This window comes from Acinonyx jubatus, chromosome E1, assembly GCF_027475565.1.
Source record: "Acinonyx jubatus isolate Ajub_Pintada_27869175 chromosome E1, VMU_Ajub_asm_v1.0, whole genome shotgun sequence".
NCBI classification, from domain to species: Eukaryota; Metazoa; Chordata; class Mammalia; order Carnivora; family Felidae; genus Acinonyx; species Acinonyx jubatus.
Window position 1 is genome coordinate 18891490 of NC_069397.1, and position 16993 is coordinate 18908482.

The window sequence follows — 16993 nt, forward strand, 5'->3', positions numbered from 1 at the left end:
TTGTAAAGAATATGCGAACGTATACACTTCATGCAACGAATGATCTGATTTATAACCGTGTTTTATTATTTAGATACTTCAGAGCATTGCCAATCATGTTCTCTTCACAAAAGAAGAGCATATGCGGCCTTTTAATGATTTTGTGAAAAGCAACTTTGATGCAGCGCGGAGGTAGGATTGCTCTATCTGATTTAAATATTGTCAGTTTCACTGAAGTCTGTGTACTTGGTCTACGTGGAGCTCCTGTGTAGGTTTTTTTCCTCTTCCCGCTCTAGGTCAAGAGCAGAGTTAATCTTACTTTCTTTTACTATAAGACACAGTAGCGAAATAAATCCATATTCTTTATAATTTGATAGTGACTTCCATACTTGAAAACTAGCAGGGATTTTTGGCACATCTACTAAAATAAAAGATTTGAAGTTGCTATAATATGGGGGAGAGGAAAAAGGAAAAGATTCCTTCTTGTAAAAACTAAAGCCAAAATGGCACATATTATGCTTGATAGTGTATAATGACAATATTTTGATGTTAGAATATTTTTGATACTTCGACTTGGAAGTGTACCTGAACTAAAAAGTTACTCAAAGGAATAATGACACCTGTTGAAGTTTTATGATTTTAGAAAACTTGAGTTCTGTGAGGTGCCATAACTAACTAGTTCTTTCTCTTTATCTCTCTGAGTTGTGGGCTTATCTGTAAATAGGGGCAAAACTGTTTGTGTTCTGAGTTGATTTTAGAGAAACAAATGAGGTAGTGTATGAGAAAATGCTTTGTAAATGTAAGTTTACAGAATTCTACTTTTCATGTAGTGTGCAACTAATTGATCTCATAGTCTAAGCTGGACTTGGGCAACTCTCTCTTGCAGTTTTTCATTGTCGTTCTTACCAGTTTCTGTCTAGTTGGCACTTAAAAGGTATATTGTTGGACTGCAAGCTCTATTGAAGAGAAAAGTGAATGTCAGCATAGGATTCGTATTCCAGCAGATTGACTACCCATAGAAAGTTAAGAGAACAAAGGTTCTCATCCTGGCTCTGACCTAACCAGCTGTGTAACTTTGGGGAAGTCTTTTGTCTTGTCTTGGTCTCCATTTCCTTATCTATAAAGTACTGTACTGGCTTCGATCCAAAGTCTCATCTATCTAAGTTTTGTTGTTGTCTGACTTCAGAACCTACCATGAAGCTGAAGCCCGGTATGGGAAATGGAAAACCAACTTTCTCCTTGTCTCTTCCTGTGTTTAATGACAGTCACATGTGAATAATACTTATAGTCCTCCATACTTGTAATGTCAGTTATTTTACAAAGTTACTTCAGATCAATTTGATTCAAACATAGATATGAGTGCATCTAGTTTTTAAAAATTCTAATGGCTTTGTATTTTTTAAGGTTTTTCCTTGATATAGCATCTGATTGTCCTACCAGTGATGCAGTAAATCATAGTCTCTCCTTCATCAGTGATGGCAATGTGCTTGCTTTACATCGTCTACTCTGGAACAATCAAGAGAAAATTGGCCAGTATCTTTCCAGTAACAGGTAAGATTTCGCAGTCATGGAGATTTTGAAAACTCTTAGTTTAAATTAATAAAAATTATTGGGCACGAATAATGCTTTTTTACTCTGCATCTGCTTAGAATAGGAATTAAGGTTTGGAAAGAGAAATGTAGAGCCCTAAACTCTTAAATAGGCAAGCGGTTGACTCGTATGAAATGATGAACAAGTCTACCTGGTGCTACAGACTTTTTTTTTTTTTTTTTTTAAGTGTTAAGCTAAAAAAAATCACAAATTAGCCCTTTGGATTTTTCTGGTTTGCAAAACATCAAACGTGTGCAACAAGATATAGGGGAGTTTACATTTACTAGAAGTTCAAATGAGTATTGGTATCTGAATCTAAAGAGCAGCTAATTCTAGGGAATTTAATAATTAAAACATTGCCAGTGTTCTGATTCTATTTGTGATACTCTAAGTATTTGAAAATAAAGCTTTATGTAGAAAATACCCAATAATTGAAAAGTATTAACTTGGGTATTGGTTCATTAGCTGTTTTTAAAGCCTATTGTAGCCTGAATCACTTGCTGCCCTTTCAAGTTGTGTATGTGTATAAACAGCCCAAATTCCCACGCATTCCTCTTACGAATGTAAAATGAGTCCAGAAAAATCTTAAATGCTAATAAAAATGGTTTGCTCATTCATGGGAATGCTAGAAGACCATGAAGCTAAGGCTAACTAATAAAGAGATGGTAGTTTAAAAGAGAGAGCATTTTAATCCTTCATGAAGGGTTACTGGGTTAAAGTGACACTGGCATGACCGAAGTGTGCTGGGACATAAAAGGATGAAGATGCTTTGTCTGTGTGACACGCAAATGAACTGTGAACTTTTAAATGCAAACATTCATTTCTCTTACATAATTCACCTACATATTCGTGTAGCTTGATGCTACAGAGTTTTTAAAAATTCGGATATTTCAAAAAAAAAATTCCAAACATACAGAAGAGTATCGGCTGTACTATAACAGAGACCCATGTCTACCAACTAGCTTTAACATTAGTTTGCTATTTTACTTCAGACCTTTATAACATTTTGTTTCTTGGGGGAAAAGCTATTACTTCTCTCTATGAAACTGACAAAATAAGGAAATTATAGGCATATATAATATAGCTTTGTGTGTTTTAAAAATTTGCAGAAATTGGGACGCCTGGGTGGCTCAGTCGGTTAAGCGTCCGACTTTGGCTTAGGTCATGATTGCACTGTTCATGGGTTCAAGCCCTGCATCGTGCTCTGTGCTTGAGAGCTCAGAGCCTGGAGCCTGCTTTGGATTCTGTGTCTCCCTCGCTCTCTGCTCCTCCCCCGCTCTCACTCTCTCATAAATAAACATTGAAAATTTTGCATAAATTATATAGCAAATAAGTCTCTTCACACAATATTCGGTTTGAGATTTACCATTAACTTATGTTAGTATTTTATTGAATGACTATATCAAAATTTATTTTCACATTTCCTAATTGGTGGATATTTAGGCCTGTTTCTTGATTTTCACTGCTCTAAATAGTAATGTAATAAATATGCTTCATATTTGTCTTCTTGTGTATTACCTGAATGTGTGATTGCTGGGTTCTGGGGTACACACAGCCCTTCCTTTTCTAGATACCGCTCCATTACTTTCCAAAGTGTACATGCTCATTTACACTTTGATCAGCACTGCGTGAGAGTACCTCTTTATACACATCCTCACCAAAGTTGACATTAGTAAACGTCGTAATTTTTGCCGATTTGATGTTTGTGAAATGGTATCTTGTTATTCTCGTGTAGTTTTAAATGCTTAATAGTTACTGAAAATCCATATTTACCGTGGTTAAGCAGAGATCTGATACCAATGACAAATATGTCCAATTCATAAAGAGGAGTTTCTCAAGAAGGATTCTTTTCATCCTGTGAAAAAGTGGATTACAATGTTATTTTTACTTATTGCTTGTTTAATGGCAATGGATTAAGAATACTAGAAAAAATGGATTTTTATGTAAATTTTGTAGTTTGGGGAGTGGTCATATTTCTAAGATGTCTCCGTGTATATTTACAACCTTCGAGGTCTTTTTGTTGCTATTTTTACAAATCATTGGGAACCACCAGCTGACAGTAAGAAGTAAAGCAACCAGTGATAAGCTAAAGCAATGTGTACAGCTACATGTGAACCGCTGCTTTTTTCTAAGTAGTTTGCTGTTTCTAGGGACCACAAAGCTGTTGGAAGACGACCTTTTGATAAGATGGCAACACTTCTTGCGTACTTGGGTCCTCCAGAGCACAAACCTGTGGCCGATACACATTGGTCCAGCCTTAACCTTACCAGTTCAAAGTTTGAGGAATTTATGACTAGGTAAAGTACCACCGTGAAATAATAATTGCTCTCTTTTGGTTGAGATGCAAGGTTTACCAGGAGACCACTTGTTGGATATACTTGTATTTCTGATGGAAGATTATTAGGAAAGATGTGCTTGATGATCACGTTGCCATATTTTGGGATCCCACTTGTTTCTTACCTTATCTCTTGTTGACATGTGCTTTGTTTTATAGTTGATTTTCCTCTAAAAATAATATCTTTTTGAATGGTACTGTGTCATATTGCTTTGAGGTGTTTTTGCATTTAATACTTATAAGGGAGGGTAGATAATCATATTTTAGTTACGGGAGATTCTGCAGCTCAGTGTGAGTAACTGATTTGCCCAAGTTCCCACACCTCAGTCATGGGTCCTTTGGTTTTAAGTTCTGAGCTCTTTCTTTCTGCCACACTGTAGCGTTTTTCAGAACCCTCCCCAAATTTGATGCTATTAACCTCTTTTAGATTGAGACTCCCCAAATTCAGTAAATTTCAGTATTGCTGTAAAATTTCTGTGGACATTTGTTTCGAATCTCATTTAGAGGGATTTAGTTTGTGAGGTAAAAGAGCCTCCTTGTTAGACATTCACTTTTATGACGTTCCAGCGAAGATGGTGTGCTGAGTCCTTTAGTCTTTACGGTACCTTTCATAGTACTTTACACTTAGTCACTTAGTAAGTGCTTCAGTGACTATGGCTATTGATCATATTACAGATAGGCCATAGTTTTGTACACATGACTCCAGTTCTTTGATACCATTAAAAGAATGTGTGAACACAAAACAGTCTCCTTTCCAGCTTATTTTTTATCTTTAGCTCTACTATATTCTTTTCATTGTAACAAATGTTTATTCCTAAGTGATTAAAGAAATACTTTCCACACACAGTTTTCATATTACGTAATTGAAAATTACACAGTACAAAAACATATAGCTTTTTTATTCACCACTTACTGAGAACATCCTAGCCATTTTTCCACTTTTCTAAGAAAACCTATTTATTGCTCCTTCTCTGAGACCCTAGCTTCCCTTATAAAAGACAATCTTCCATGCTTTTGGAGACTAACCGATCTAACAGTGTCTGGTATGTATAGTGTTCAATAAATGTTACGTGTTATTTTTGTTCTCCTCTCAGCTCCCGCTGATGCTCTTTGAGACCCGTTTTTTTTTTGTAAAAAAAAAAAAAAAAAAAAAAATGAAGAAAGCTTCATTTTCTCAACTATAAAAATAAAAATTGTTAAGTTATTCAAAAGTCAGAAATCTAAAGAAAGTAAAAATTTCTCAGTTACTCTTCTTAGAGATAATCACCTTTTAGAGATTTTGACACACAGCCTCATAATCATTTGTACGTATGTGTACCTGTTACCCTTATCAAACGATATCCAGGTTGTTTCCATTAATACTAAACAAATGCTGAGCTGGTACTGGCAACATAATGAACTGAGATGATAGAACCTCTCTCCCCCACCCCTTCCAGGACGTAAGAGATACATGACATACAGAAGTACTAGGTCAAAGTATTTTATACTATATTACCTAGTATTATACTATACTACTACACTATACTACTGTAATACCTAGTATTATATACTAGGTATTTGCTTTTTTAATGTTTATTTTGAGAGAGAGCACCAGCGTGAGTGGGGGAGGGGCAGAGAGAGAGCAAAAGCGAGAATCCCAAGCAGGCTCCATGCTCAGCACGGAGCCCGCCTGAAGGCTCAATCTCACAACCCTGAGGGGTGCTTGGGTACCTCAGTCAAGTGTCTGACTTCGACTCAGGTCATGATCTTGCCGTCTGTGAGTTCAAGCCCCAAGTCTGGCTCTGTTGCTGACAGTTTGGAGTCTGGAGCCTGCTTCAGGTTCTGTGTCTCCCTCTCTCTCTGCCCCTTTCCCTCCCCGCCCCCACTCAACAAATAAACATTAAAAAAAATTTTTTTTAACCTCATGACCCTGAGATCGTGACCTGAGCTGATACCAAGAGTCAGACACTTAACCGACTGAGCCACCCAGGTACCTCCAAAGGAAATATATTTTTAAAATATTTTATTTTTAAAACATATAGCTGGAAGATAATTTCTGAGCACATTGCCAACATATGGTCAGTACAGATTGATAAAGAAGTGGAAAATATGAAAAAAGTTAAGAGATGCAGATGACAGAAGGAGAGAAGGTCCAAAGTGAGTAATAGATGTTTCAGAAATGGAGCTTAGAGAGAACGGAAGAAGAGGTAATATTTGAAGAGACAACAGACGACAACGTCCCAGGGTTGGTGAATGACCTGAAGCTTCAAATAATTACACACTGAATGTTTAACAGAATACATAAAACTCAAATCAGGCTTTCTCCGAAACATTTTAAAATACATATGGGGATCTAACATTCGACAAAAAATTCACCTGGCAATGGGCACGTGGGTTGCTTCCATATCTTGGCTATTATAAATAATGCTGCAATAAATATAGAGTACATGTATCTTTTCAGATTAATGTTTTCCTATTCTTTGGGTGAATACCCAGTGGAGTTATTGGATCTCATGGTAATTCTATCTTTAATTTTTTGAGGAACTTTCACACTGTTTTCCACAGAGGCTGCGCCAACCTTCATTCCCACCAACAGTACATGAGGGTTCCTTTTTCTCCAGTGTCCTCGCCAACACCTATTGTTTCCTGTGTTTTTGATTTTAGCCATAGAATGGACTTTTAATAAATGGTGTTGCTACAACTGAGTGAGTGACTGGAAAAAGGTGCTCCCATCATTCATGAGGATGAACTCCCATGAAGAAGAAAACATATGCAAAGGAAGGCCTTTTTAATCATTCAGAATTATAAACCCAAAAAGAAAAGGTTGATAAACTGAACTCTTGAAAGACAAATAAAAACTCAACAGCTTCTAGAAAAAGAAAATACCATGATTAAAAACAATCCTACGGTAGGGACGCCTGGGTGGCTCAGTCAGTTGGGTGTCTGACTTCGGCTCAGGTCATGATCTCATGGCTCATGAGTTCGAGCCCCATGTCGGGCTCTGTGCTGACAGCTCAGAGCCTGGAGCCCTCTTCAGATTCTGTGTCTCCCTCTCTCTCTGCCCCTCCCCCACTTGCACACTGTCTCTCTCTGCCTCTCTCTCTCAAAAATAAATAAACTATTAAAGGATTTTTTTAATTTAAAAACAATCCTGTGGTTCATATTACTGCCCAGGGTAGTGCTAAGGACGACTTGTTATGTTTCAAAGAGTAACATCTTGAAATTTGGGGTACTTGTTGTCAAATTGCCCTTCAGGAAGTGTGTTGCTTTTAAATGTTTTGTCATTTAGTATATTTCATCACTGGTCTAATCATGGGTTTTTATAAATACTCAATGGACAATATAAAGCCTATGAGTTACCCTGTTTTTTGTTTGTTTGTTTGTTTGTTTTTCCTTTCAGGCATCAAGTACATGAAAAAGAAGAGTTCAAGGCTTTGAAAACATTAAGTATTTTCTACCAAGCTGGGACTTCCAAAGCTGGGAATCCTATATTTTATTATGTTGCACGGAGGTAAGAAATACTGTTTCAGTTTCTCTTATCAGAGTGTTTAAAATGGAGAGAGACAGCAAGTTTGATTTTTCCCGTTTGACTTCACTGGAATTGAAGACAAGTTTACCTGGAAGAATATAAATATAGCAGGGTAAATAATCAGCCTGTTCCAAAATGATACGTGGTATATTAGAAATTGCTTTTCAGGAGACCTATTTCCTATTGGCTTCTCTTTCTTACGTCAGTTTTTTTTATACTTCTTACAATGGATTAATTACCAAGAATAAAAAAAAATAGCAAAGAATCTTTTCTTTTTAGGTGTATTCTGATTAAATAATATCTACAACATGACAAATAAAACTTTAAGAATCTGTTTCTAAGAACTTTCAATAATATGCTGTGTATGTCAACATCAGGGTGATTTAACAAATAATTTAGAGAAGGTGTGGAAATTTCTATAAAGATGGCACAGGTGCCAGCTTGGAAAATTGATTGCATTTTTTTTCATGCTGTCTTCAGTCCAGGCTAGTGCCTAGAAAACCTTTCTGAAAATGCTGTGAGCTCCTTCTTCACAGTAGGTATGAAGCTTTGCGTTGCTTTCCCTGCTACTGTCTTCTCTTTCTTGCCTCATTCTACCTTTTGAGAACTTACCTGTGATACAAGTTGGCGAGTTTTACTTCTTCCTGTTCATATCATAAACTCGTGGTATTTGAACCGCAGAGACGGTGTGGTCTAACAGAGAGACCATTGGTTTTGGAATTTCAAGGACTATGTGTAATCTTAGTTTTACTATTCAGTGGCTGTAGAAATTAGTCTTCCTGAGTTTCCTGAATTTAACATACGTTGAAGAGTTCTGTCAGGAGACTGAATGGCCATGGATTGCGAGAGCTTGTCGGTATATAGGAAATGGCGGTTGAGAAATGGCGGGAGGGGACTGAGCAAAGGGATGCAGAAGGTGGGAAACTAATTTAGTCAAATAATTCAGATAGCATTAAGACCAGGAAGCCCCAAGAACTGGGTCTTATGGAATCAAGAGAGTATAGAAACTTGCATTTACCCTGTGCTCTCCTCTTGAACAACTCTGAGTAAGGTCTCTTCGTTTCCCTTGAAAGTCTTCTCTCCAACTTTTCTATCAGTTCCTGTTTCTAAATCACCTAAGGTAATTTTCACTTTCTTTTGCAATTGAGATGAAGCATATTTGTGTTTCAACCACAACTTTTAATGCAGTCGGTATATTTTGACCCTCCCTATTTTGCTGAAGTAATTAAAAGTGAAACACTGGTGAGAGAGGCAAACAGGTGCGTGTCCTCCTCCCCCTTTAACTTCTCGTTAGTTTACAAGTAGCAAAGATTTCTGGGAAACCTCAGTGCAGACACCCTCTGTTGGATTAAATCAGTGGGATTTCCGGGAAACCTATGTAACATGGTGATTTGAGAGTGTTAAGGATTCTCAACTTTGTTGCTTAACTAGCCACATAATCTTAGACAAGTTACTTTTTTCTGAATCTGTTTCTTCATATGTTTAAAAAAAAAAGTGAGGGGTAGAACTTATAAAAACTGTCGACCTGTCCCATAAAATATTTTGTGACTTAAAAGTTCTGTACAGAGTATGTTTGAGGTTTTCTTTTCTTTTCTTTTTTCTTTTTGTTTTTTGGTAGCACTCTTCCAGTTTCAGATTCTGGGTACTTTCAGCTTTTTATTTAGACCTCCTAGAGCTCCTCTTGGCCTTCATTTTCACCTGGTGTGAAGTCTTAGCTCAAAGGCAGTTGAGCACATAGTAGCTCAGAGCAGAGAGAAGCCTGTTTCCTCCACTGTACAAGTCCAGAAGATTGTAAAGGCCTTATCTCTACATAGCCAGCTTTGTCAAAGAGCGCTTGGGTTGGACTTCTCTTTTGATATTCTTGTGTTTCTATGGCTTGGACTACAATGTATTAATTAACGTCTTTTGACCTGTGGATTCCATTCACCTTACAAATAGTCCAGGGACATTTCAGACTTGAAGTATGCAAAACTTAATTCCGTATATTCAGTTCCACTTTTTCACACTGTATTTTTCAATAACATCATTCTTCGTTCCCATGCTAGAAACCCTGATCTTTTTAAATTCTTACCTCTTTCTTTTAGCCTCCTCATCAGTCACCTAGTCTTGATTTTAACAGTGAGATCCTGACAAATCAATTAAGTTGTTTTAGTGTGACCTTTGTTATTGCAAAGAAGCCCTTCTTATTTTCTCAGGAAAAACATGAATTGCAGCAGAGCCTGCCCAGATGTAGACAGAACTAGGTGGCTATCAGTTCTGGAACCAGTTTACACTCTGACTCCCTCTTGGCTTCCTAATCAACTCTGCTTCATGATTTTTCTCTTTCTGTATCCCTTCAGTTTTAGCCCCAGCCACTAATTCTTTCATTACCTCAGTACTTCATGCTTCAAATTCCAAAAAGAGAATGTGGTTCAGCTGAATAGTATCTGTTTGGCAAAACCTTTCATGCTAAGTGCTTGCTCCTAGCTCTAGTCATGTGATCAAAATAACCACCTACTGCTATTTTTTTTAGCAGGGGCTGTCCTTTGGTATGTGTTCTATTTTTTTTTTTTTTAATTGGATCTTAATGGTTTATTTCTTTTAGGTGCCTTGAAAATGCCTTTTGGAACCATTTTTTGCCCCACTGCCATTACTGACACTTGCTTATTAGCTCTTACCTGTGCTAATGCAGCATTATCCTCCAACTTCCTAATTCGCGGGGAACTTCTTCCGGGTCATCTCCACATTGCTTCTGGAGGTAGTTGCCAGTACACATCTCATCTCGTCGTTCTTGTGGTGTTAAATAGCACCATTGATTCCTCATATAAAGGAATCCACAGGTTCTGTTGTCAGGCATGCAAGGTGCTCCATAATTATTACCTAATTGAGTTCCTAATCTTTCCCTGCCAATCCCTCCCATAGATTTATGCTCCTACCCTGTAGTAAAGTACCATAAATACAAGAACAATTGTTGCAGCCTTGTTTATAGTAGCAAAAAAAAAAAAAAAAAAAAAAAAAGAAAAGAAAAGAAAGAAAACACTGTAACTATGTTCTAAAGGGGAATTGTTGAATATATGATGCTGCCTCTATATTATGGAATAATATACAATGTGTTGTTTTTTCTACTTGTTACAAGCGACGGAAATGAAATTCAAACTTGTGCAAACTGAAAAGGGTATCAATTGGCACATGCACCTGAGGAGATCAAGGGATGGCCTGGCTTCTTGCATGACCTCGTGCAGAGCTTTGAACAGGGTCATCTGGAGAACATTGTCTTCTCTCTCTCGACTCCACTTCCTTTGGGTCGATGTCATTCCCAGGAAGCTCTTCCCATGGTCAGCAATGGATTGCGTTCTCAGCTTAACAACTGAGGGAAAATGACCTATTTGCCTGTAGGTACAGCAAGGGTCCTGGTTTTACTGGCCTGGCTTGAGTCACGGGCCAATTCTTGAGGCAATCGCTGTGGCAGGGGGATGGGATATCTTGGTTGTCTGGGCCTGAATCATGTGCCCATCCCTGGAGCACAGTGGTGAAACTGTAGCCCTACTTGAATTACATGAGTTGAAAGGGAAAATTGGACTGCAGATACCAGGATGAGGAAAAATGGATTCTCATCAGGCGAGAGTAACAGAAGTGTTCCAGTGCAGCTTTAAAAAGACCCAGAGGGAGGACTGTGGCACTTGTCATACAGGGTGCCGAGTAATATGTGTGCACAAGCATATACAGCTGGAGAAATGTGTGCAAATATGCACATTAAACTATTCACGTTGCTTATGACGGGAGTATGACTGGAGGAGGTCGAAGACCAGTTAGAATATTTATTATGTATCTCTCTGGGTTGTTACCAGGAGCATGGGTTATTTGGGGAGAATACTTAAAAATGTGAAACCTAAAAGTTTTACATGAATGTTAGAAATATTATACCTGGCAGTTGCTTTTTGGGTGGCACTAGTGCTAACATTTACTGAGTGCTTTCTCTGCATCAGGTGAATTGTGCCTGTGGTAGAATTTTTCATGGAGCCCCGACACTAACCTTCTGAGGACTTGTTAAGAGCAGTGAAGGGCATGTGTATAAATAAACTTGTCAAGAGAAGTGGCAAGTCACCCCCAAACCTAGCTGTCCGAATGACCTGGAGAATTAAAACAGGAAACATGTCCCGAGACCCTGTCCTGGGCTACCAGATCAGAATCCCTTGGGGAGAGCCTAATCTATATATTCAGCAGGCACCCGGAGTGATTCATCTGTAATCCGTTTATGACTGAAGTTTGGGAATCCCACCGGGTCGTGTATTTCACTCATGGCAGCACAACTGCTCAGAATCAGCTGGTTTCAAACCTTAACAACTACACTATTAATGACATGGTTATTATCAGTGTTAAAATTATGTACTAGGTTTTGGGGTTAAATCAACCCTTGTAGACCAGCATGAAACTTCCCAATAGTTTTGAGATATATTTCTATAGGGAAGAGTTCTGAATTCTAGGCATCTGATTTACAAATGACCTTTTCAACGTTTATTTATTTTTGGGACAGAGAGAGACAGAGCATGAACGGGGGAGGGGCAGAGAGAGAGAGGGAGACACAGAATCGGAAACAGGCTCCAGGCTCTGAGCCATCAGCCCAGAGCCTGACGCGGGGCTCGAACTCACGGACCGCGAGATCGTGACCTGGCTGAAGTCGGACGCTTAACCGACTGCACCACCCAGGCGCCCCACAAATGACCTTTTCAAATACCAGGGAAATGTTTACTCAGAGCAAGATAGTCTTGTCATTGGACCAGCTGCATTATGCGTTACAGTAGTTAGCAGAGTCGGGGCGCCTGGCTGGCTCAGTCGGAAGAGCATGCAACTCTTGATCCTCAGGGTCATGAGTTTGAGCCCTACCTCTGGGTGTAGAGATCCTTCAAATAAATTAAAAAAAAACAAAAACAAAAACATTTTTTTTTCAAAAAACAGAATTGGCACATTTTTTTACCGTAACAACATATTACTGTTCCACATTCATGAAATAGGTGACACGGGTGTTTTGTGTAGTATCTTCTCATAAGATTAGCACATGTCTGTTTAATAAAAGCTGATACAAAAATAGCACACACCACTCCTCATTCCCCATCCTCTGTCCCCTTCTCTCATACACAGAGGTGTACTTTGGTTAGACATCACCAACACAATTTCTTCTCTTACACTTTTAATGTAAAAATCTGAGTTTCAATTCAATTCTGCAGACATTTAAAAGGCAAACATGTGGCATTTTGCTTGTTTTAGCATTTTTAAGGAAGAAAACCATTATATTAAGGTAATAAACTTACACAATTAAAATCTACAACCTAATTAAGCCAGGATAATGGTAACTTCCTAACAAGTAAGTTGAAATAAATTTGATTTTCCTAGTGTGCTTGTTGTAATTCGGCAGATAGTAATGAACTGAGATAGGAATGCAGAAGTTCAAGTCCACTTCAGCCTGAGTGCACACAAAACAGTGAGCATATTATATAGAAAAGAAAGTGAGTGCTGTCCATTGGATTCAGTTTCGTGCCACCACTTCCCATAGTCATCATGTTCATGGTTGTGGCTATCTTTGGGGTCACTGCTGTTTTCAGAGGTGTCTTGGCATTTGAAGTCATCTTTGTATTTGAGGTTCTTTGGAGATTTGAAGTTGTCTTGAGAGTCGAGATTGTGTTGGAATTCGAGATTGTGTTGGAATTCGAGGTTGTGTTGGAATTCGAGGTTACGTTGGAATTCGAGGTTGTGTTGGAATTCGAGGTTGTGTTGGAATTCGAGGTTGTGTTGGAATTCGAGGTTGTGTTGGAATTCGAGGTTGTCTTGGAATTCGAGGTTGTCTTGGAATTCGAGGTTGTGTTGGAATTCGAGGTTGTCTTGGAATTCGAGGTTGTCTTGGAATTCGAGGTTGTCTTGGAATTCGAGGTTGTCTTGGAATTTGAGGTTGTCTTGGAATTTGGGATTGTCAGAGAATTCAGACTCATCGCGGGACTCGAGACTGTCACAGACCTTGAGGTCATTAATGTTGTAGTGCTCCCCAAAGTGTTAGTGACAAACAGGAGGAACAGGCTGATGAGTGACAGCTTGAACACCATTTTCCTGTGTCAAAATAATTATAGAAATTTACTGACACTCGGAACAGAAATCTAAGAATTAGCTTTTTTAAAGAGGAACACCTGGGGGCACCCCGGTGGCTCAGTCGGTTGGGCATCCGACTTTGGCTCAGGTCACGATCTTACGATTCATGAGTCCGAGTCCTGCGTCAGGCTCTGTGCTGACAGCTTGGAGCTCAGAGCCTGGAGCCTGCTTTGGATTCTGTGACTCCCTCTCTTTCTGCCTCTCCCCCACTTGCTCTGTGTCTCTGTAGCTCAAAAAATAAATGAATGTTAAAAAATTAAAAAAAAAAAAAAAAGAGGAAAACCTGAAGGAAATCTCATTCCAGCACTGGGGAAATGCTGATCTTGGGCTTCACAAATTTTTTTTTTGAAGTTTATTTATTTTTGAGAGAGAGAGAGAGGGAAAGAGAGAGAATCTCAAGCAGGCAATACACTGTCAGTGCAGAGTCTAATGTGGGGCTCGTACCCACAAACTGTATCATGATCTGAGCTGAAGTCTGGCGCTTAACTGACTGGCACCCCAACAATTTCATAGTTTTTAAGATAGGGAAAAAGAGTGATCAATACCAACTCCTTACAAATGGACTTACAAATGGACTCAGACAAAGGGCATAACTTGCCTGAGAATGCATATCTAAAAATGTGTGGAACTAGAACTTGAGTCTGACTCTTAGTCCAGTCTTCTACAGACATACACCAAAAGTTTAATAATAAACCATTTTTAAAGTAAGGCTTATTTACTTTTATCTTACATTCAAACCTAATGGCTTGCCACATGTAAGATAATGCAACTACCCCATGTTGGTCATGGTTAAATACTCTTTTAACTTGAAGTGCAGACTTTAATTTTACGAATCTAATACATCCTAAAAGTTACATTTGCCTCTAATATGTAATTCAGAAAATTTGAAGTTAATATTACCTTTTGATGTTTTTTTCTTCGAAGATTAAGAATTCAGGCTTTCTCCAGTGTCCCTTGGGGAATCTAACTTCTTACCGTATGCTGTTTAAATACAATCAGTGAGGAGGTCACATGTTCTGAACTTGACCTGGGATTTGCTCTTTGGAAATGTCCTATTGAGTATTTTCCAAACAGCTAGTATAAACAGCTGGACCTTGGCAGAGATCAAGGAATTCAAATAAAGTCTTTCTAAAATTCTACTTGTTTATTTAAGGAAGCCGGTGAACATATCTTTGTTATTCCTCTTATCTATGTGTTCATTAGTTTCTTCACTAGACTAACTAGAGGACTCTATTATTTTGCCTGCTGTGATTATCATGACTTTAAATCAAGTAAGTATATTAAGAGACAGATGTCTTAATTTTTCTTAAAACATCTTGCTTATATGTTTATAGGTTGATTCTGACCATGTTATTTTGAAGTTTTAAAAATGATTCAGGAATATAGCATTTCAGGCATTTAATAGTACATAATCCATTAGAAAAGAAGTTAAACCTTATTAATATAAAACAAGCTTAGTAAGAAAAGAAAGAAAAGGATTGCATATGGAAGTGATACTGTCATACCGTGTTAACAAAGTTTTTGTTTTTGTTTTTTTTAATAATTTTTCTTTTTAAGTGGGCTCCATATCCAGTGGGGGGCTTCAGCTCACGACCCTGAGATCAAGAGTCACATGCTTTACTGATTGAGCCAGCTAGGCACCCCAACAAAGTTTTTTTTCTTTAATACATTAAACCCCCCACGTTGAAGCACATTAAGTATATTCTTTAAAGGAATTTTGTCTTTTGATTATTTCTTTTCCTTGATAATTAGCATACAGGGAAGTTCAGTTGTATCGTGCTAACGTTTTCGTCACACTGGCCGGCACTCTTTAAAATTGTGTTGACATACAAGGAAATTGCTACAAAAATGGCAGAAGTACAAGTCGGTACATGTTCCTCACATGTTTTACTTTGCTATAAAGATTTGTTTCTCCTGAATGAATAGAACCAGTGCTTGCTAAACCTTATTTATGTGGCACATGTAATAAAGAACCTCGCTAAACTGGGGATTAGCGTGATTAGACCTAAGAAGTCAACATAAAAAGCCTCTTAGCAACCAGAGTAAAAATTTATAAATCAGAGTCCTCAGATAACACCGATAACTCCTTAGTGATGCTCCAAACACTTCATCTCAACTTATTTAAAATTTAAAATTCAAAATTTTCCCTTTCCTATGTTTGAACCCAGATAGGTTCTTCTCATAGTCTGATTCTCAGTAAGTTGCATCATCACCTAGCCAAATGGCTTTCCTACCGTGGACTTTTCATGGTCCTCTTTGACTTATTAATCTTAAACTGTCTAGGCATCTTGATGAAAATTAGGTAAAATTTAAAACTCTGAACTGTCCACTCAGGTGCTCTTAATCAGAAGCCATTTGCCATTCATTATTCAGGTCTTTAAATACCTCCTGCCTCTTTTCGTTTGTTCAGTCTCCCCCCATCTGCCCAACAGACTTCTTCTCGTTCACAGTTCTGTTCTTCCTTCCAGGTCTAACTCGGATGGCAGTGCCTTTTCTCTGAGCCTTCCCTAATTCTATACTTCAGAATCAGTCATTTTAAGACTTCATACTTTTAGAGCATGGATCAGAGTCTGCTTGTTACTATAGATGTATCCTAAATCTCTCTTCCACCATATCCTGGCGTTCTCCTGGTCAGGATTACCTCTTCTCTATATTCCCTCTGCCTGCGAGCCCAGTGAGTGCTGGGACAGAACAGGATACAGTCAACACTGGAATTGACTGCAGTATCTCCTTTGTTTCTTTATGTCTGTGGGCTGATATCATTAATGATGCTTAGAATGATAGGAGCCATTTGGTCATTTGCAGTTTTCCTAAGTGTAATTTTGCCAGTCATGGGTCTGAGTTGAAGTCCCATCCCTATTTTCTTACTGCCGTTTGAGAGGTTTCTTCATTTGTATAATGATCACACTGCACGTTCGTAATCCCTTAGCTGTAATTCTGAAATGCAAAATCCTCTGGAAACCTGAAGGATTTTGTCAAAAAAAATTTGGTACCAAAACTTATTTGGTGGAAACGCCTAATCTGCCTTGGCATGAGGCTTTTCATCATTGTTATTAGTACTATCTGTATTTGTCCCACTTAGTGGGTGTTAATGTTTCACTGAAGAAATCTCAGGTTGACTTGGGGTATGGTCTCAAATTCTACTGAAGTGTTATATAATACACCATAAGGCTAGTGCTTCTCACTGTGTTTCTCCTGTTCCTTCCGGGCACATCACCACGCTGCTCCATGAGTCTTTATAGTTAGGTGGTGCCACGCGTCTGTGTCTCAGGACAACGTAGGCTCCACTGATGTATGTCCCTTCCAGGCCTTTTCACCACTCGTCCATCTGGTGTCTTCTCTCAACACCTAGTAGCAACCAACGGTTCAGGAGGGGGTTCTACACATGGTGAACTACGGGATGACCTGATACCAGTGAGAAGTAAACTTTTGTTGTCTTAGCCAGGGTTGTGTTGGCATTGTGG

At 38.4% G+C, this 16993-nt stretch overlaps 1 protein-coding gene across 11 annotated transcripts in view; it reads left to right on the forward strand.

Moving 5' to 3' along the window:
- Positions 1-16993, forward strand: part of NF1 (neurofibromin 1) — a 246875-nt gene that overhangs the window by 142522 nt on the left and 87360 nt on the right. For all 11 annotated transcript variants that reach the window (XM_027034457.2, XM_027034452.2, XM_027034451.2 and 8 more), the window contains 4 exons: positions 74-171; positions 1384-1530; positions 3720-3866; positions 7284-7394. In XM_027034457.2, the coding sequence (XP_026890258.1) occupies positions 74-171; positions 1384-1530; positions 3720-3866; positions 7284-7394 (503 nt within the window). The remainder of the gene's footprint in view (positions 1-73; positions 172-1383; positions 1531-3719; positions 3867-7283; positions 7395-16993) is intronic.